Genomic DNA, 20,721 nt, shown 5'->3' with positions numbered 1-20,721 from the left:
ATCTGCTCCATACAAAAACCAAGACTTTTTTTTTTGCCAGCCTTAGAGCTTGAATTCAGGGCCTAGGCACTATACCTGAGCTTCTTTGGGCCCAAGGTTAGCATTCTACCACTAGAACCACACCGCCACTTCTGGTTTTTTTGAGTAGTTTATTCGTGATGAGTCTCATAGACTTCCAACTGTGATCCTCAGATCTCAGCCTCTTGAGTAGCTAGAATTACAGGCATGTGCCATGAGTACCTGGTTCTAAGAATTTTATCTGAAAAATAACCAAAATAGAAAAACAAAAGGACTGGGTGTGTAGCTCAAGTAGCAGAGCACTTTTCCAGAGAGCGGCATACACTGTCTGGAAAGAATAATGATTTACAAAGTGATGTCCTCCACTTCTGACCCATGTCTAAATGGAAGCCTAGAAAGCCACTTACTTGTTCAACCAAGGCTATTTTTTCCATTTTCATCAATTCCAGTTCACTCTCTAGACCCTTGTAAGAGTTCTGCAGCGCATTGAAGGTGTCCTGCAAAGTGTCATTTTTGGATTGGAGCCCTTGCACCTTCTGTTCCAGTTCCATGGTCAGACTTCCCAGTTCTAGCTTCTGCTTCTGCCAAAGTTCCTCCTCTGCTTCTACCTGGGACAGTTTAGCAACCAGCTGCTCCTGGGCACAAAATTGGTCTTTTAGTCTCCTAATCTCTCCTTCCTTCTTCTCTAGTTTCTGTTTGCCATCTTCTACCTCTGCAATGAGGCCGTTCATGGAAGACTGTAAAGTCATACACTTATTTTTGGCTTCATCAAGGTCCTGCAGCAACTGTGTCTTCTCAAGTTCAAGAGAATCAAGCTGAGCACTCAGATTCTGTTCTTTAGTCTTGTAGGTCGCTTGGTCACTGCATAAGGCTACCATTTTCTCATTGAGCTCTGTCAACTGCATTTGAAGTCTCTGAGCGTCTTCTTTCATTTGGACTTTTTCTTGCTCCTTTTCCTGCAATAGGTCTTCAAAGGAAGAACTCAGTGTTTCTAACTCAGATACTCGCTCTTGCTCTTTCTCTAATTCTTTGGTGAGATTTTCTTTCTCAGACTTTGTATTAAGAAGCTCTAGTTCCAAGTCTCGCAGGGTTTGGGCCCTCTGCTCTATTTCTGCTTTCAGAGTCTCTACCTCTGCTTTGGAGTTCTCAGCCTCAATAATAGCGTGCTCTTCTCTTTTTGCCGTTAACTCCAGTTCTCGCTCAAGGTTCCTGACTCTATCTTGAAGCAGATCTATGTGATGCTGATTTCCCTTAAGCTGTTCTAAGACTTGGACCTGTTTATTTTTATCTGCTTCTAGGCAGGCTTTTAGTCTTACAATGCTATTTCTCAACTGAGTCATTTCCTCCCCTGGAAGGCCTAAACTTTGCCGCATGGTCAGCCCCATTTCTTGGTCATCACACAAGGCTGCTATCTCCTCAGTGAACTCTTTCAATTGTGTCTGAAGCATCTCCACTTCAGCTTTAGATTCTTCTTTCATCTGTAATCTTGCCTGCTCCTTTTCTTCTAAAAGACTTTTAAATGAAGAAAGCAATCCATCTAATTCTGACACTTGATTGTGCTTTTCTTGTAGTTGCTTTGTTAGACTTTCTTTCTCTGACCTAACTGTGGCAAGGTCTAATTCAAAAACTCTCAGGCTTTCAGTCATGGCTTCTATTTGTACCTTCAGGGTCTCCATCTCCGCTTTGGCATTCTCAGCATCAAGAATCACCAGCTCTTGGTTTTCTTCTGACATCTGCAATTCCTTCTCCAGATTCTCCACTTTATCCTTCAGGGAATCACTTTCACGGCGGCTGGCTTTCAGCTCCTCGGTCACCTGGAGGTGCTTCCTTTCATCATCCTCAATGCGGACCCTCAGTTTCTCAATGCCTCTTCTAAGCTGATGAACCTCCTCCTGGGTTGAGCCCAATCTCACTGCAAACTCACCTTTCTCCATCAGTGCCAACTCTAAGGCCTTGGAGGCAGTTAGCTTTTCATGTTCTGACTCACTCAGTCTGGCCTGCAGGCTTTCCGATTCCCTGGTAAGTGATTCCTTCTCTTGATTCAGTTGTCTGAGTTGGCCCTCCAGCTCACAAGCTGCCAAGGACAATGCTTGTGAGGCCTGCTGCCCACTCTGCAGCTGCTCCTGGAGATGAGCTTTGTCTTCTGACAGCTGGCTCACCTCAGAGGACAGTGTCTGAAGGAGTTCTGTCTTGTCCTTGACCTCAGCCTCCACGACCTGAATGTGATGGAGACTTTTGGCTTGAAGAGACTCCAGCTCCTGTATTTTCTCCTTCATCTTTTCAGACATCTGATCCAGAGCTTTGTGTTCTTTGGACCTACTAGCTAATGCTTCATGAAGCTGGTTTCTCTCACTTGTGATGGCAGAGAGTTCTTCTTCAAGACTGGTGATAACTTTCTGCTTGTTTTCATTGTCTTTTTCTAAGCACAGCTTCTCTGTTTGAACTCTGTCTAAGTCAGCTTCCACAGAGATGGCATGATGCTCAACAGTAGCTTTCTCAGACTTGATCCTGTTCAGTTCATCCTCCAAACCAACAACTCTATCCCTCCAGTTGCTATTTTCCTTGGCTGTAGTGTCATTAGTAGTTTCATACGAGAATTCCTCTGGACGCATTTCTAAATCAGAACCAGGAACTTCTGAACTTTCTGGACTTTGGCAGAGCATCTGGTTATCATGGCAGAAGGGTTTCAATTGTTCACCTAAACTAGATTTTTCTTTGAGTTCCTCAACCATTTTTTCCAGTTGGATGCATGTTTCAATCTTGGACTTGAGTTGTACTTCTTGTGAGTCGAGTTTTAAGCTTAATTCTTTTATTTCACTCAGCAAACTTTCAACTTTTTTGTCCTGGTCCTTTATTGTATGAAGTAATCTCATATTCTCATTTGATGTTTCTTTGACCTGCAATTGGAGATTCTGGATGAATACCTGGTTCTCCAGAAAATCCCTGGGAACCAAAGCATTTGGAGTGGAAAATGAAAGCTCAGAACTGCATTCGGAACAGGACTGAGTTTTGTCTTCTACTAGTGTCCCATAAGTCATCTTTGAGGACTGCTCGCCAGACCCTTCGCCAGTAAGCGGGACTGCGTCAGTCTCGATTTGTCCAGGCTCTAGACTGAGGGATTGCTGAATATCTTTATTACAAATCTGATCAATGCCTTCCTTTGGTATTTCTTCTGTAGTTTCTGAAATATTTTCCTCAGATTCTTTTATGTCACAGCTGTCGTGTTGGATCCGAATAGCCTGTAATCACAGTATATAACCAGAATATATTAGTTTGTGTTTCAGGAAGAGTCAAAAGAGGAAATGGCACCTGGCTGCTGCAATACACAGCTCTCTAAATGTTGCATTTCCCCCAACTTCCTCTATCCTTCTCTCTGTCCAAATACGTCACACAAACATGCTCTAAGTCCCACTTATACGCAACGCACCAAGCAAGGTCATAACCCGAGTTACTTTATCATCTAGGTCTTAACACTGAAATTTCATCATTTTCCTTGCTACAAACATTCTAGTTAGTTTTGAATGCAAAATTAATTTGTGATCATCAAATAAGAAAGAGGCTACAAAATTCCATATAAAATGTTCAACTTCCATCTTTAATATTTTTTTTTTTTTGTCAGTCCTAGAGTTTGAATTCAGGGCCTGCGCACTGTCCCTAAGCTCTTTTGCTCAAAGCTAGTGCATCTGATTTTTGAGTGGTTAATTGGAGGTAAGAGTCTCATAGGTACTTTTCTGCCAAGGCTAGATTTGAACCTCAGTCCTCAGATCTCAACCTCCTGGGTAGCTAAGATTACAGATATAAGCCACCAGCAACCAGTTTATGAATGATATTTTTAAATAGAAAAGGGAAGTCAGATTTCATGACCAGATCTGAAGCCCAACAACTTCATACTGCTCTGTTTTTACTTAGATATTCTTGGATAAATTCTGTCATTGTGTTTTATTTTTCTATCATCTATAAAATAGGGAGCTGCTCTTCTCACCATGCTTACTGCTATGTCATAACTCACACCCTCATCAACCTCAGAGGGGTGGATAGAGTAGGACTCAACATTGAACAATATTACCAGTTGTACCAGTCAACTAGAAAAGACAAAAAAAAAAACAATCTTTTTAAATATTTGACACTGAATTACAGATTTGTACTGTTTAAAAGTTAAGCGATATACATACAATCTCCTAATTTAACTTCATGACTCTATTATTTAAAATAAAACAGGCAAGAGGTTAAAAACACTTTCCATATCACTGTTTATTTTTTAAGCAGGTCTTATTAACTTACAATGAAAACACAAATGCGAAAGATATGACTCTATAATCATTTTCTCAAGACCTGAGATGAGTCTTAAGCCATTTAGCAGAAAGTGTTTAAATCTAATCATTACAGAAATGTAATTAACATCTACTCATTCTGGTTGAAGAAATGTTTTACCTTTTTATTTTTTGACCCCCCTCACAATATTCTAGTTTCAAATTCAAGTTGATATACATCTGTTGAAACTCTAGTAGTCATATAGAGAAAAGTCATGCAAATCTGGCTACTTACATCATCCACATCAGTACCAAGCAAAGACCGGGAGCTCAAGTCCAGGCCTTGCAGCTGGAGTCGTGCTACCTCAAGTTCATGGGACAGGTGCTCAGTCTGCTTCTTTTCTGCCGCCAATTTGGACTCCATCTCCAGAGTCACATTTGTCAGCCTCTGTTGCCACTGCTCATTTTCTGACAAATACTGCTTCCTGAGGCAGCTGAGCTCTTTCCTTTCAGAACTTAGTAAACGCTCAAGCTCTTCAATCTCCTTATTCTTCATGCTGCCTTGACTTTCCATTTTCTCTTCCAGGTTCTTGAGAGACTCCAAGTATAGCTGACAGAGCACCTCCAGTTCTTCAACACTCTTTGTGGGGGCAGAGGAAATGTCTTTCTCCGTCAGACTCTCCTCCCCAAGACTGGAACATGACACTTCACCTACAATAGAATGATCTGCTGAAGCAGTCTCTTTGAAAAGATGCAAAAGAGAAATGTCTCCTGTCTGATCTAAAGCATCTTTGTGAAAAGAGGAGTCTCCAAATTCTGCCGGCCTCGGGCTAGAGATTGAGACAGACAGACGACAGCCCTCCTCCAACACGGGCATTCCCAAGTCACTCTGCAAATGTTTCAGGTTCAGTGACAAAGCTGAGTTTTCAGCCTTCAACGTGTCAACGTATGACTGTAGCTCTGACATCTTAGAATTGATCTGACAGTGCTGATCTTGTAAGACTTTGTGTTCACTTTGCAAACATGAGAACTTCTCCTGTAATTCAGCAAAGTGCCCCTGGACTTCTTTGTGTGACAAGGTCAACTGCTCAGAGAAATCACTATCGTCTGGAGGAGGCAAGGACACATGCAGCTGCTGACCGCTAAAGGCACCACCTGGCATTTCTCTCGCTAACTCACTTTGAAGGTGACCATTTTCACCATTTAATAGTTTCACTTCATTTACTAGTTTCTCCACCTCTTCTGCCATCTTACTCGTCGCTGTGATACATTCTGATCTTGAATCATTCAATTCCGATGCAAGTTCCAGCTTTTCAACCTGCAAAATCTCACACATTTTCTCCAGCTCACTCAGCTTATTCATTGCTGCCTGCAGAGAGCACTGCAGGTGAGCATCGTCACTTTGACTTGTTGACAAGTCATGAAGCACTGAAAAATATTTTTCTCCTGCATCTACTACTTCACCAACTTGGAGACCACTTGTATCCTGTGACTGACTATCTTCCAAGTTTCTAGTTCCCCGTTCTCTTCTGATTGACTGTAATTCCTGCTGTAGGCTTTCTTTCTCCTTCTCACTTTCCTTGAGCTGTAATTCCATATTTCTTAGCAAAGCTTCTAACTCAACCAGCTGAGTCTTATTACTGTCTGGAGAGATGTCTTTAACATCCAGACCCATCTGATACTGGGGATTGCTTTTATCCATCTCATTCTGTGTGTCTTCCATGGAGTCCCTCACTGGTTCTAATTCTAGAAGCTGATACTCATGTTTACTGGCTGTTAACTGCATTAGTCGTTCATTCTCTCGTAATAAGTCACAAACTTCCTGTTGCATCTTAGTTTGTTCTGTCTTTAATGTCATGTTTTCTTGCCTTAAGCCATCAGTCTCACTCTTAGATATAATCTCCAATCTCAGTGCTTGCTGAACAGTTCCCAGCTCTAATATTAGTTTCTCATTTCTTTCCTCTGAGAAAGCTAATTTTGTGACAAATTCTTGGTGTTCCTTTGCAAATGTCTCCTTCAGCTGTTCCAATTCATTTTTTCTATTTTCGCACACATTTGTGCATTCATTCAGCAAACATTCCAATGTAGAGTTCTTTTCCTTAGCTGCTTCGTATTTTTCACTAAGATCCTCTAAGGCACGACTTGTTTCTTCCCATCTTTGTAGTAAAAGAAGTCTTTCTTGTTCATACCTATTAGATAATTCTGAAATGCTTTTCTCTCGTTCCTCTAGACAGTTCGAGAAATTCTCACTCTTTTGGAGTAAACTCATTTTGTCCTGACTTAATGCTTCATTCATTTCTTTTAGATTGCCATTCTCTCGAGCCAGCTCTTCTATTTCTTTTTTACTTAGCGAAATGATGGAACTCATTTCCTTTTTCTCTGAGTTCAGGGTTTCGGATAAAAGTAGTAGCTCCTTTAGAGAGTCTTCAAGTAAATGGTTGCTCTTCTTTAATTCCCGAGTCTCTGCTCGCTCAGCTTCTAATTTTTCTTTGAGCAGCTGCAATTCTTTCTCCTTGTTCTCAAAGGCAACTAAAGTTTCAGCGACAGCATTCTGATGAATAGAAGCATCTTCCTGCAACTTGCTAATGCGCTGACTGGTTTCAGCCACAAAGCTCTCATGCATGTGTTCTGCTTTAGTGAGATTTTCTTCTATTTCTCCTTTGATTTGCACCAACTCTTCACACTGCTTTTGTAGATCTGAGTTCATTTGTTTTTGAGACTCTAAGGAAAACTCAAGAGAATCAACTCGATTTTGTAAGGCAGATGAACTCTGGTCTAAAGCAACATGGCATTCACTCCTTTCTAAACACATGCTTCTTTGTTCTTCCACTCGATCTGCAAAGGAGGTGTTCATCACAGGCTGCTGCTCCAATGCCAAACACCTTCTCTGCAGGTTCTCATTTGCCTCTAGAGAAGAATCTCTGGATGTGAGTAGACCCCTGAGGCTCTCGTATTCAGTGCGTAAGTCTGAGTAATGTTGGTCCTTGGTTATTATTTCACTTGACAGGAACTGAAGCTTCTGTTCTAGATCTTCAACTTGTGTAGTAAGCTGACAAGTTTTCAGACACATATTTTCTATTTCCTTCTGGTGTTTCTGATCTGAAAACTCAGCTTTCTGCTGCAGATCTACATAGGCTTGTTTCTGAGTCTCTACCTCTGCTGTCTTGCTATCTAGCACATTGCGAAGGTTTCTGATCTCTACACTTAGGTTTTCTCTTTCCATCTCCAGTGTTGTAACTCTCTCATTATATTCATGGCTTTTTATTTGTTGCATCTTGAGGCAAGTTTCCAAATGGTTAATTTTACTCTGTAAATTTTCTTTTTCAGATTCCATCTGACTGATACGTTTTTCACTTTCACTTTTCCAATGAGAATACTGAGTTGTCTCTTCTTTCAACTCTTCATATTCTTTCCCCTTTAACTCCAAAGCACTTAGTAAAGCTTTGAATTCGTTCTCAATCTTGCTTAACTTGTCATTAAGTTGTTCAATGTGATGTTCCCTTTTCTTCAAAAGATCTTGTGAACAATCTCGCTGCTTTTCTAGATCAGCCACAGCAACCTTCAGTTTCTCTAAAGCCAAGGAGTTTTCTTGCTGATTTATTTTTTCTTGAAGATCTCTTAACACAATTTCTTGTGAAGCATTCTTAGCTATAAAAATAAGACATATATATATATATATATATAGACAGTCAGTTTTTTGTGGGGTTTTGTGTGTGTGTGTGTGTGTGTGTGTGTGTGTGTGTGTGTGTGTTGGTTGGGGTACTAGAGCTCTGGGCCTGGATGCTATCCCAGAAGCATTTCAGCTCAAGGCTACCACCCTACCCCTTGAGCCACAGCACCATTTCCAGTTTTCTGGTGGTTAACTGGAGATAAGAGTCCCATAGACTTTCATGCCTGGGCTGGCTCTGAACCTCGATCCTTAGATCTCAGCCTTCTGGGTAGCTAGGATTACATGCGTGAACGACCTTGTTGTAGTCATTATTTTTAATAAATATCTGTCCTATTAGAATTCTAGAACTTTTGTTGTAGCTCAATGGTACAGTGGTAGCCCAGAGTTACCTTCCCAGCACCACAAAAATAAAAGAGCAAGGACAGGAGTTTGGCCTAGTGGTAGAGTGCTAGCTTAGCATGCACAAAGACCTGGGTTCAATTCTTTGGTACCGCGCACACAGAAAAAAACAAAACTGGTACTGTGGCTCAAATGGTAGAGCACTAGCCTTGAGAAAGGCCAAGGACAGTGCTCAGGCTCGAGTTCAAGTCCCGAGATTAGTAACAAAACAAACAAACAAAAACAAAGGGGAAAAATTAAGCTATTAGTTTGTTCTTAATTGTAATGAAAAATTGACATTATGACAGGCACTGGTGGCTCACACCTATAATCCTAGCTACTCAGGAGGTTGAGATCTGAAGATTACAGTTTAAAGCCAGTATTGGGCAGGAATATCCATGAGAATCCTATTTCGGCCTGGGTGCTAACCCTGAACTCTTCAGCTCAAGGCTACCGCCCTACCCTTGAGCCAAGCCCCACTTCCCATTTTCTAGAGATTAATACAAGAGTCTCAGGTTCTTTTGTACCTGGGCTGGCTTTGAACCTTGATCCTCAGATTTCAGCCTCCTGAGTAGTTAGGATTACAGGCATGAGCCACCACACCCAGCTACCATTTTTTCTTTTTTTTTACTTTAAAATCAAGAAATTAAAATCATTCAGTCAAGTCAGTCATCAACATGCCGCGGTCTTAGAAAGCATGCCTTTAATCAGGTTTTTCCATTTTAGTGAAAGCAATAATGAGTTAGAACTATGTGGATGTAATGAACGGCACTGAAACTCAAAGAACAGCACTCTGGGGTGAGAGTCAACAGTCTTGATATAGCTTCATGTGGGAAATATTTACCCTTCTAAATTTCAAAGTAGTGAGAGGCAAGCAGTTTGGATTTAATTTGTTCCAATATACAAAGTTCAACCATCACTGAGGAAACTGAACAGTGGGAGAGAAAAACCTTTCTCCACTTCAACTGTAGACATCTCTTTGGGCAACCATGTGAAGAAAAAAAATTCAAAGAGGTTTCTCAAATGTGCTAAGCTATCCATCTGCCCTCACAGCGATAACACTCTGGACAACTAACTTTAAACCCCAAGTTCACTCACCTTTCATTTCCTCTGCACAATTTTGGCTCTGATTTAAACACAGCTTGACTTTGCTGAGTTCTTCCTCCAGGTGGCAGACTTCTCTGGTCCTCTGCTCAGACTGACTCCTAAGGAGACCATTTTCCTTCTTCATTTCCTGAAATACACATTTAGCCGGCTTTAATCAAAATAAATACTCAAAAAGTTACAAATACCTGCCTTAATAAAGTTCTTCGGCAGAAATGTCACATTTCCCCTTTAAGTGCCCAGAAAGTCAGGCATTCTTACTTGAATCAAGTAATGTCATATGTGTACAGTCAAAAGAAAAGCACAGAACCCCAATCTTTTTCCTTCAGGAAATATATTTCTAATTGGCACTGTGACTCAAAAGGCAGAATGCTAGCCTTGAACTGAAGAGCTCAGGAATACCCAGGCCCAGAGTTCAAGCCTCATGACCTACCCATGAAAAAAAAAGAAATATATTTCTGGCTTAGTGGCAGAGTGCTTGCCTAGCATACATAAACAGAAAAAGCTAGAAATGGCACTGTGGTTCAAGTAGTAGAATACTAGCCTTGAGCAAAAGAAAGTCAGGGATAGTACCCTGAGTTCAATATCCCTGAGTTCAAGCCCAGAACTAGACAAAAAAAAAGGAAAAAGAAAGAAATGTATTTCTTTGAACTCCCTGTTGTATGTCTATTGAAGAGTCTCACAAGGAAAGGCCTATTTATAAGACCCTTAAGGTCTTATCTCACATTTGATTGATCAAACCTATCTTTGTAACTGGACACGGTAGCTCAGGCCTGTAATCCTAGCTACTCAGGAGGCTGAGATCTGAGGATCATGGTTCAAAGCCAACCCAGGGAACTACAAAGCCCATGAGACTCTTCAAATAACCACCAGAAAACCGAAAGCGGGACTGTGGCTCCAGGGATAGGGCAGCAGCCTTAGCTGAAGAGCTCAGGGACAGCACCTGGGCACAGAGTTCAAGCCCCAGGACAGACAAAAACAAAACAAAACAAACAACAACAAAAACATACCTTTGCACTGACATCACTTGTAAGTTATCTCAATGTTCACTGTCAGAGGAATGTTTTCATGTGTAAAATTACCTTGAATAATTCAGCATTATAAAGAATGTGAATACAAATAAGAGAGCCTCTTTCCTCTAGCTCGGGAATACATGCTAGAATGGACTAAGTACTAAAAAGACACTGTGTGTGCTTGGTGAAATCAAAGGCTGAAGCACCAAAGGATACTTTTGGATGGAGAATCTGAACATTCACAGGAAAATCAGGTATTCTGCTTTTTTTTTTTTTATGCTGAAACTTATACTTGAATTCAGGGCCTCCTACTCTCACTTGGCCTCTTCACTCAAAATTTAGTTCTATCCCTTAAGTCACACATCCACTTCTGGCTTTTTGCTGGTTAACTGGAGATAAATAGCTCCTAGACTTGTATGTACATGCTGGCTTTAAACCTCAGCCCTCAGATCTCATTCTCTTGAGTATCTAGGAGTAAGAACCACCCATGCTTGGCTTTGCAGTTTTAAGTAAATATCAGTGCAATGATATGCAGTAATATTGCAGATATAAACATATATGCAGTTCCATCCTCCTATCTTAGGAGACCTCTAATCTTAGAACCAAGCAATACTTACATGGCAAATAGAAACACTGCTTCCTAATACTTTACATATATTATATGCTAGGAACATCTAGTAATTTTAATAATTGCAAACGTACTTCAACCTAAATGATGCACCACCCTCTCCAGCAAATACAAACTGACAGAACCAGGGGTCTCACACTCTTGAGAGGAAAAAAAATTCAGAAAGCTCTTTTATTTTTCTGCATTTCAAAAAACACCAAAGTACCCATGTGAGAAGTAGAAGGACATTTTTTGAATCTTAGAGAAACAATTAAGACCCATCCTCCAAAACCCTACTGCACCGTTAGAAAACAGATGGCCCTGGCAAGTGTTGTGCTGGAAGGCTGCCTTCAATTATCCGTCTGGTTACTACCAGCAGATGGGTATCGATGTAGCAAAGCCAAATTCAAGAAGAGGGGGAATCTGGCTAGTAGAAAGTACTTGAAAACTTGCTAGCAGCTGCTCTGTTCGTGTATATACATTCACTTCATCATTAAAACGAGACAAGACCTGTTTTGTCAGTACTATACTCCTGTCTCCGGTGTTATGATCCTGCCTTCTACTAGACAAATGATGCCCTATCAAATGAAGGCATCAATCAGATGTCAAGGGCAGCTCCAATAGATCCAAAGACAGAAAGAACACATACAGCAAAATCAGTGTTCGACTGTGCAAAGAAAGATTGGGAAGGTGATGGATTTAGTAAGCATCATGCAACTATAGAAAATAGAATTTTTCCCTTGTTCTTCAAGCTCAAAATAATCATCCTTTTAATAGGAGTATACCTTAGAACACTTTCACAAAGGTAATGAAACATTAGGATTGGTTTTTCTTCCCCAAATTTAGCAACTGCAAGATCACAACCATGGATGAGTTACCTGGGTTGACTTAGCATTTTTGTTTCACAACTTTGAAAATATTCTTAGCCTATAAATTCATCAAATGCTACTTACATCTGCAGGTTTGCCAAACAGGTCAGGAAAACAGTGCATGCAATTATGGGCACATCCCCAAATGATAGAAGGTTAAAAAACGGGGGAAGGGGTCACTAAGAAAGCAGGAAGGTAATACATGTTTATGTGTCTATTGGTCTTGATCTCTGTCTATAACTGGAGACATTTAAATCATAAGCTCAGAAGATTAGCCTTTCTCTATTCTGGCAATAGCTCCATAAATATTTGTTTCTAATGAAGAAATGTTCAGCCAATCCTGAGATCCAGCAGGCTTATAACACTACAGCTATGACCAACCCAGAATTTAGAAAACGAACATCTGAAAGTGGATGTGCAGGCTGCCACCCATCAGCAATTAGTTTTCCACAAGGCTCCAGCCACTTAAGACTTGATTGGGTAGCTCATTAAGCAACAATGAGTTAAGCATACAAGGATATATTCTCCTAGGCATCTCTCACAACCTCACGTGATTTGCAAAATTGGGCACTACCCTGGAAAAACAGAACAAAAATCCCTATAACCACAGCCAGCATTAGAGCTTAGCAAGCAATTCCACCCAGATCATCTTCGGTTTAAGAGCAGCAGGGGAAGCATCATTTCCTAGGGCCAGACAAAACAAATTCCAGCTAGTGAGTAGTATTTCGGGATCCCATCCATGAGCATAGCTTAATATGTCCCTGCTTGGGTGAAGGCTACATATGTGACTATGGAAATAAATGCAAAAGATGTGTTTTTTCCCCTTCCACTTCATCATTCTTGCCTGCCAGACTGAGCTCCTTGGAGAATGTGGCATAATACAGATCCCTATGCTTGGAAAGGTCCCTCAGCAAGTGTTTCCCCCATCCTGCCTGTCAAATGATGGCATTTTATTGCCAAACCCCAGTGCAATGGAAACTGGCACTAGATGGGTGGGTGAGCCGCTCATCTAAACTTTTCATACACGTTGATACTAAATGTTAACTTTACCCCGATTGGGCCATTAAGTCATGTTTTCCAACTCTGATAATTTCTCATTGTAAGCAGCATGTAACACGGTCAAGGAAAATTTCAGTACAACTGTCACATTATTTCGGCATCCAAAACCTATAAGCATGCTAAACTTGCTTCTACTTACTCATAATTAGACATGGAAAGACACCCAGATTGGTGGTATAATAGGCAACATTTTCAATAGGAAAAATCTCAAATGCATTGTGTTCTGGTCATGACCTTATATGTCTGCAAGTGACAGCCAACACCACAAATATCAAGAGGCCTTAAAGTTGTGATGACAAAAAAAAAAAAAACAGCAAGTAGCTGGGCATGGTGGCTCAAGCCTGTTAATCCTTGCTACTCAGGAGGCTGAGATCTGAGGATCAAGGTTCAGAGCTAGCCTGGGCACAAAAGGACATGAGACTCTTATCTCTAATTAACCTCTAGAAAATAGAAAGTGGGGCTTGGCTTAAGGTTAGAGCCATAGCCTTGAGTTGAAGAGCTCAGGAACAGCACCCAGGCCGAGTTCAAGGCCCATGACCCACAAAAAAAAAAAACAAAAACCAGCAAGCATGTAGACTTCAATAATTTACTGAGCATGTATGTGCTAAACTCCAGGGCCAGTGCCTTATATACAGTATTTGATTTTATGCTGAATGTAGTCTTCAAAGAAAGGGAGTATTATTTGTCCCTTCAAAAGAAAGGAAGGTTTAATTCATGGCTTCAAAGTTACACAGGACATAGGTGGCAGAAAAGTAATGGAAATTCAGATAGATCTACCTCCCTCTAAAGTCAGCACCATTGTGCCTAAGGTATACAACCCCAATTCAAAGTTCAGGACCCAGCTAAACACTTTCACTTTTTTTTTTGCCAGTCATGGGGCTTGAACTCTGGGCCTAGGCACTATCACTGAGCAATTTTTGCTCAAGGCTAGCACTTGTGCCACAGCTCCACTTTCAGTTTTTTTCTGAGATTAATTGGGAAATAAGAGTCTCTCAGACCTTCCTGTCAAAGCTAACCTCTAACTGCAGTCCTCTGATCTCTGCCCCCTAAGTAGGTAGGATTACAGGGGTGAGCCATTGGCATATGGCTTACATTTTCATTTCTTACTATCACCCTGGGGAAAAAAGACTCAAACATAAACGAACATTAGGACAAATCTCAAGCTTTGTACTAGGCACGTTCTACATAGCTGCCCTCGTGAAGATAGAGATACCAACAAAATCTAAGTGAAACATGATATATATGAAATTCAGCGTAGACTGGAGTTAACTGAAGACAGCTCTACAGTAACCAAGTCAGACTGGGGGGGGGGGATGAGCATGTCTTCAGAAACACCTGTACAACAAGGTCTAATCCACTACAATGAGTTGGCCCCACCAGCCACTGTAAAGGTGCCTAGACTCTCCTAACCAGATGATTGCTTTACAAAATGTTTCCGCCAGGCAGCCAGTGGAGTTGCAGGAGAGTTCCTGGCTAAAAGGGACGCTCACAGAGAAAAGAGTTCCATGCCAGTCTGCCTGTGAAAATGTTAGCAGAAGCATCTGTTGATTGGTCCCCACTGGCCAAAAGGCAAACATTTGTTTTTGCTGCAACACACATTTCCAATGGAAAACATTTATGGATGAAACCATCACCGATTGTGAAGGTTCTTCCACAGGGTTTATAGGAATGGACCTCTACCCCCCACAGCAGTGTCCTTTTGCAGCTGGACAGCTGCTCTAATAACCATCTCTTCTCTATGACAGTTATGACTTGTAATTTTTACAAGTGTAATATATTGTTCAAAGTGATAGTAATAAATTCAGTTGGACTTTTTGTCATATAGGTAAGGAACTACTTATTACAGAGTTTACTGTTTCTCTTTCTTCTTGAACAGTCTAAAAAGTGATAGCAGAACATTTAAAGAATAAGTTCATTAAAAGTCCTCCACTTATCTTCTGTTGTTCCTCTCCTAAAATTACAATGTTGACTTATGGCTCTATTCATGTTGCTCCAGTCTATTCGTTATTCCTAAGTAGTTCTTAATTATTCTGGTTAAAATAAAATCTAGGCCACTAAACAAATTCAGAGAGAAGCCAAACTGAAGTCTGTAAGGATTAGATTATCAGTAGGAGAATGGGTTACTCTTCACATACCACTCCTAAACCTTATCCACCATTTGTGGAGAGTGAACATGATCCTTCAAAGGACAAGGTCAATGGGGCTGTACCACATCAGAGTAATGCACTGAAGTCAGAGTGATACATTCTAGCTTCCTGGAAGGGGGGCAGGGGAAGGTGAAGCATTATTTTCAGCATTATACCAGTAAGCTCTTCAAATATTGTACTCATTTTAAATCTATGAACTCTTCAACTCTTCATCCATCACTATTTTTATTTTAAGTCAATGATTTTCCACAAATTTTTTTTTCAATTTTTTGGGTTGGTAATGAGACATGAACTTAGGGCTTGGGTATTGTCCTGAGATTTTTTTGCTCAAGGCTAGTGCTCCAACACTTTGAGCCACAGCTCCATTTCCCTTTTCCAGGCAATTAATCGGAGATGAAAGTCTCATAGACTTGCCTGCCGAAGATGGCTTCAAACCACAATCCTCAGATCTTAGCCCCTTGAGTAGCTAGGATTATAAGCATGAGGCACCAGTGCCTGGCTTTCACATACTGCATAATTCAAAATCCAATCCTTAGAAAAGGAATATAAATCTTGGCTCACAGGATGTCTGGCATTCATTTCCAAGTTCTCTTTCTTTCTTTCTGTTCAAAAAAAAAACCCTTCTTTTCTTCCATCCTCTCACACCCCAGGTGGTCCTGAAAACCTTTAAGTAGTGGATATTTACACCACTACTTGGAAGATGGAGACGAAGAGGATCCAGATTCAAGGTCAGCCAGGAAAAGGAGTTAGAAAGATCCCATCTCAACTATCCAGTCGTCTCAGTTCTACAGAAAGTACAAAGAGAAGGATAATCATCTCGACAACCCGGGGGGGGAGAGAGGGAGGGCCGGGGACATTAAGACCAAGCCAATGCCACTGGCTTGTGTATGTAATTCTAGATACTCAGAAGGATTAGATCTGAGCATCACAGTTAGAAGTCAGACTGGGCAGGAAAGTTTGTGAGATGCCTATCTCCAAATAAGCACCATAAAAGCTGGGAGGAGAGCTGTGGCTCAAGCAGTAAAACTCTATCCCTGAGCAAAAAAAGTTCAGGGACAGTACCCAGACTCAATTTCATCAAGCCTAAATAACAACACCAGCACCAAAATAACAACAACAATAATAATAATAACAACAACAACACCACCATATTTGAAAGATAACTAAAGCAAAAAGGGTTAAGGGCATAACAGTTCAAATGGTAAAATAAATGTCAACAAGGGGTAGGCCCAGAGTTCAAACCCCACCGCAAACTGCCAGGAAAATAAAATTCATTAGGTATTCTTTATACAAGGAATATTTTCCCATCATTATTAACTGCATGAGTAATTATGATGTAGGAAAATAAAAGACATATTCTATAACAGAAGACACTGTAATACTGATTCCTGGAAAGAAAAATACACAATAATGATCCACAACTGCAAAACTCAGTCCTGTATATGCCAAGAATTTCTTAGCTCTCCTCCTTACCTCATTGCTTTTCCTCAGCTCATCCTCTGTGGTCTGATGTGCCTGGAGGGCCTGTTCAGTCCTGTTGTACTTTTGCTTAAACTCTTCCAAATTCCTTTCTAGCTGTAGCTTGGCTGATGTGACCTACAATGAGGAGGAAAGAGCAACGGTTATTTGCAAAGGACATTAAAATGAAACATCTACTTTTAAAGAAAAAAAAATAGACAGTAACAAGGTAAAGTTTAAAAAAAAAAAAAAGAGACTAGAAGAGAACCATCACTGTCCTTTGGGATCTCTCAACCTCCACCTGCCGCCCAGAGGAGAACAGGGAACTGTTTCCAGGATGCCCAAAGAAAACCACATCCCAACAGCCCTGATGCAGAACACTGTGGTATTTGCCTATAACCTGTGCACATGGCTACGTACTCTTGTGTAGGTAGAGTTACACTCTCCAATACCCTGTAGCATCTCTATACTAGTAGCCCGTGTCTAACACAACGTAAATAACATGGAAATAGCTATCAAACTGTATTGTGAGGGGAGTTATAACAATGAGTTTGCATATGTCATAGACAACATATACGTTATAAAAGGACAGGAGATATGGCAAACAGCAATCAAATACCGAGCAGTGTAGAGATCAAGCAGCTGCAAAGCAGTGGGAGACCACTGCAAGCTACTGCACACCACCTCATTCATATGGACTCAGCAGAGCCTGGGGCATAGCAAGTCCCCAGTTTTGCTTTTTCAAACTTTTTGTAAAGGAGGTTTCTGAAATACTACCTTCCCATGGTTGCAGAATCTACAGAGGCTGATTTTATTTTCAATAGCAGAATAGGGAAAACTATAATTCAACAAATAAAGCACACTTATGGCTCAATTTGCAAAAAAGAAAAAGAGGGTCAAGAAATAGAACTGTAACATTTCAGACAAATGGTGCAAATGGCTACTGAAAAGAATCACTAGCAATCACAGAAGTATGAATGAACACAATGATAAAATGACATTATTTTACTCCTTAGTTGAAATTTAAAAACTCAGTATTTCTGGTTAGCAAGGATAGGAAAAACAAGTCCTGTCTTTCAGCTGGTGGAAAAGAAAAGTGTTACACTTTTGTTCAAGGCAACCTGGCAATGTCTACTAAATGCTAGAATACATACAACCTGCAGGATAGAATCTGTACAACCTGCAGGACATTGATTGATACCAGGAAAAAAATCCACCCCACAGAAATACCAGTGCACACACATACATACGCATGCACGCACGCACACACGCACGCACGCACACACACACACACACACCTGCCCAGTGACAGAATAAACCATGCATGTTACCGTAAATGAGAAAAGGGTTGAAAACATCAGTATCTAGCAGTGAGAGAATGACTGCAGAAACAACAAAGTGTTCAATAAAAGGAAGTCTCAGAGTACATAAGAAATTCCTCTTCTATTTAAAATATTAACAAACCACAAAAGTGATACTGTGTGTATGCTACTGGGAATCAAACCCTGGCCCATGTGCTCACTAGAAAAGCACTCTGCCACTGAGCTGCATCATCCCCAGTCTTACATTTGTAAATGTATTCTTTTAAAACGCTTTGGAGGACAAACTGTTAGCATTTTTTTTCCTCAAGAAAGGGGACCTAAGAATATTTCATTTTTTACCAAACCTAGACAGATGGAAAGACAGATCTATCCCTAATCACTCTGGAAAGTTTACCATGTACACCAGATGCTTGCTTGCCGTTTCAGAGGCATTCTCCATCCCTGATACGGCCACTATGAGAAAGCAACACCACCCACTCCATGACAACTAGGTTTTAATCTGTATTTTTCAAGACAGAATGTACAGTAGTGAAAAATCCTTCATTTTACAAAACACTAAGAAAGTAATGGAAGCAACAGCAGGCAACTATCTGCACTATCAAGGTAAACTCTGAAACAGACCACTTTCTCCAACAGCCAAAAAACCAGAATAAGTGACTGCCACTGTAAAGCTATAGGTGTTCAGGACTGACATGCTGAGGAGGGAGCAGTAAACAAATCCCTATGTTCACTGAAAGATTCAAGTGACACTTCATGTGTGTGTCAGCACCACTCACAAAAGCCAAGTTGGAACATTCACCCTGGTGCACATCAGCCAATGAACGGATAAAGAAAATGTGGTGTACAGACACACAATGAAGCATTAAGCAGCCGTGAACAAAAATGAAATTACATTGCTTGCACGAAAATGGGGAGAGCTGGAGGTTCATCAAGTGTAACTAGCCAGAAAGACAAATACTATGTTTTTCTTTGTAGATGAAATCTAGATCTAAAAACCAGCAGAACATGAATGTAAAAGGCAGTGGGGACAAAGGTAGGAGAAGAGATAAGCAACTAAAGGACAAAAAGAGAAGATGACAGCAGGGAGATGAAGATGACCAAATACTTTAGATGAATATACAAAAAAAGAAACATGAAGCCAGGCTCAGTGGCTCACACCTGCAATCCTAGCTTCTCAGGAGGCTGAGATCTGAGGATCGCAGTTCAAAGCCAGTCCAGGCACCAAAGTCCGAAAGACTCATCTCCAATTAACCACCAGAAAACCGGAACTGCTGTAGCTCAAGCAGTAGAGCGTTGGCCTTGAGCTGAAGAGCTCAGGGATAACTCCCATATCCAAAGTTCAAGCCCCACAACAGGACGGGAGGGAGGGAGGGAGGGAGGGAGGGAGGGAGGGAGGAGAAACATGAAGGGCCGGGTGTTTGGCCTAGTGGTAGAGTGCTTGCCTAGCATACACAAAGCCCCAGGTTTCATTCCTCGGTACCATGTACACAGAAAAAAGCTAGAAGTAGTGCTGTGGCTTAAGTGATAGGGCGCTAGCTTTGAGAAAGCCCAAGGACAGAGCTCAAGCAGGCCCTGAGTTCAAGCCCCGGGATTGGCAAAAAAAAAAAAAAAGAGTGGGCCGGGAGTTTGGCCTAGTGGTAGAGTGCTTGCCTAGCACACACGAAGACCCGGGTTCGATTCCTCGGTTCCACATACATTGAAAAAAGCTGGAAGTGGTGCTGAGGCTCAAGTGGTAGAGTGCTAAGCCATGAGAAAGTCCAAGGTGCTCAGTGCTCAGGCCCTGAGCCCAAGCCCACGACTGGCAAAATAAATAAATAAAGAAAGAAAGAAAGAAAGAAAGAAAGAAAGAAAGAAAGAAAGAAAGAAAGAAAGAGATACATGAAACCCATTAAAAAGAAAGAAAATGATGACTAAGAGTAACAGAGGAGATAAATTTGGTCAGAGGATATTACATACATATATGAACATTTCACAATGAAATCCTTTGTTATAGAATATATATACATATGTACATTTACATGCATGTATATATAAAAATATACACATATATGTTAATAGAAAGATGATCCAATGATAAAATATTAAAATAAGATGCCAGGCATTCTCAAACTATAGAGACAAAGTGAGATAAAGAGAAACCAAAGCACTTCAAGTTGATAAGTTGACCTTGAGCAGAAAGCTCCAGGACACAAAGGAACACAACCTCAGATCCAATGCTGGAAGAGCCTCTGGAAGAAGACACAGCAAACAAGGTCTGGAGTAGGTGTGAGCTTGGTACAGCCAGAACAGAGCACAGGAGGAGAAAGATGAACACTGAGCATGAAGCAGCAGGAAGCCAACCCGGGTCAGGCCAACCTCTGGAAGACCTGGCTTTGATCTGAGAAGAGACACCACCTGATGTGCATGATAAAAGGCTCCCTCTGGGTACTGGCTGAAAATTCACTGTACGGAGATCAGGGAGAGCAGCGAGGAGGCCAGCACAGTACTCAGGACAGTACAAGTGTGCTGTTCACAAGACTCCAGGCTGGAGTCACAGAACAGGAACTGTCATAATGCAAACTGACATGCACGGCTACAAACCTGAGTGAGATCACTTTTGGAGTCTTTGTAAGTGCATTCAATATGATCATGGGAGCTTTAACTACTTAGGAGTGTAATTACTTCCGCCCAGTCATATGACCCAGAACCACCAAACTATCAAGCCATTCAGATGTCAAACCCTAATTCACCCACAACCCATTCTCAGAAAACTGAGTCAGGAAGTTTTGTTTGCTCTTCATTTTGATCATGAAAGTGAGCATACAACATTTTTCCTCTAGAAGCATT

The 20,721-nt window shown here is 41.0% G+C and overlaps 1 protein-coding gene across 1 annotated transcript in view; it reads right to left on the bottom strand.

Annotated features, from left to right (window-relative positions):
• LOC150039004 (centromere protein F-like) overlaps positions 1–20,721 on the bottom strand; it is a 51,495-nt gene that overhangs the window by 12,177 nt on the left and 18,597 nt on the right. Inside the window, exons 10-13 of the mRNA XM_090328154.1 lie at positions 16,589–16,711; positions 9,415–9,550; positions 4,564–7,916; positions 426–3,257 (exon numbers count right to left, since the gene is read on the bottom strand). Coding sequence (XP_090184280.1) covers positions 426–3,257; positions 4,564–7,916; positions 9,415–9,550; positions 16,589–16,711 — 6,444 coding nt within the window. The remainder of the gene's footprint in view (positions 1–425; positions 3,258–4,563; positions 7,917–9,414; positions 9,551–16,588; positions 16,712–20,721) is intronic.

This window comes from Megascapheus bottae, unplaced genomic scaffold (assembly GCF_031878675.1).
Source record: "Megascapheus bottae isolate mThoBot1 unplaced genomic scaffold, mThoBot2.hap1 H_1, whole genome shotgun sequence".
In the NCBI taxonomy this organism is placed as follows: Eukaryota; Metazoa; Chordata; class Mammalia; order Rodentia; family Geomyidae; genus Megascapheus; species Megascapheus bottae.
Note: the sequence above shows the minus strand (reverse complement) of the source record. Positions and strands in the feature narration are given on the sequence as shown.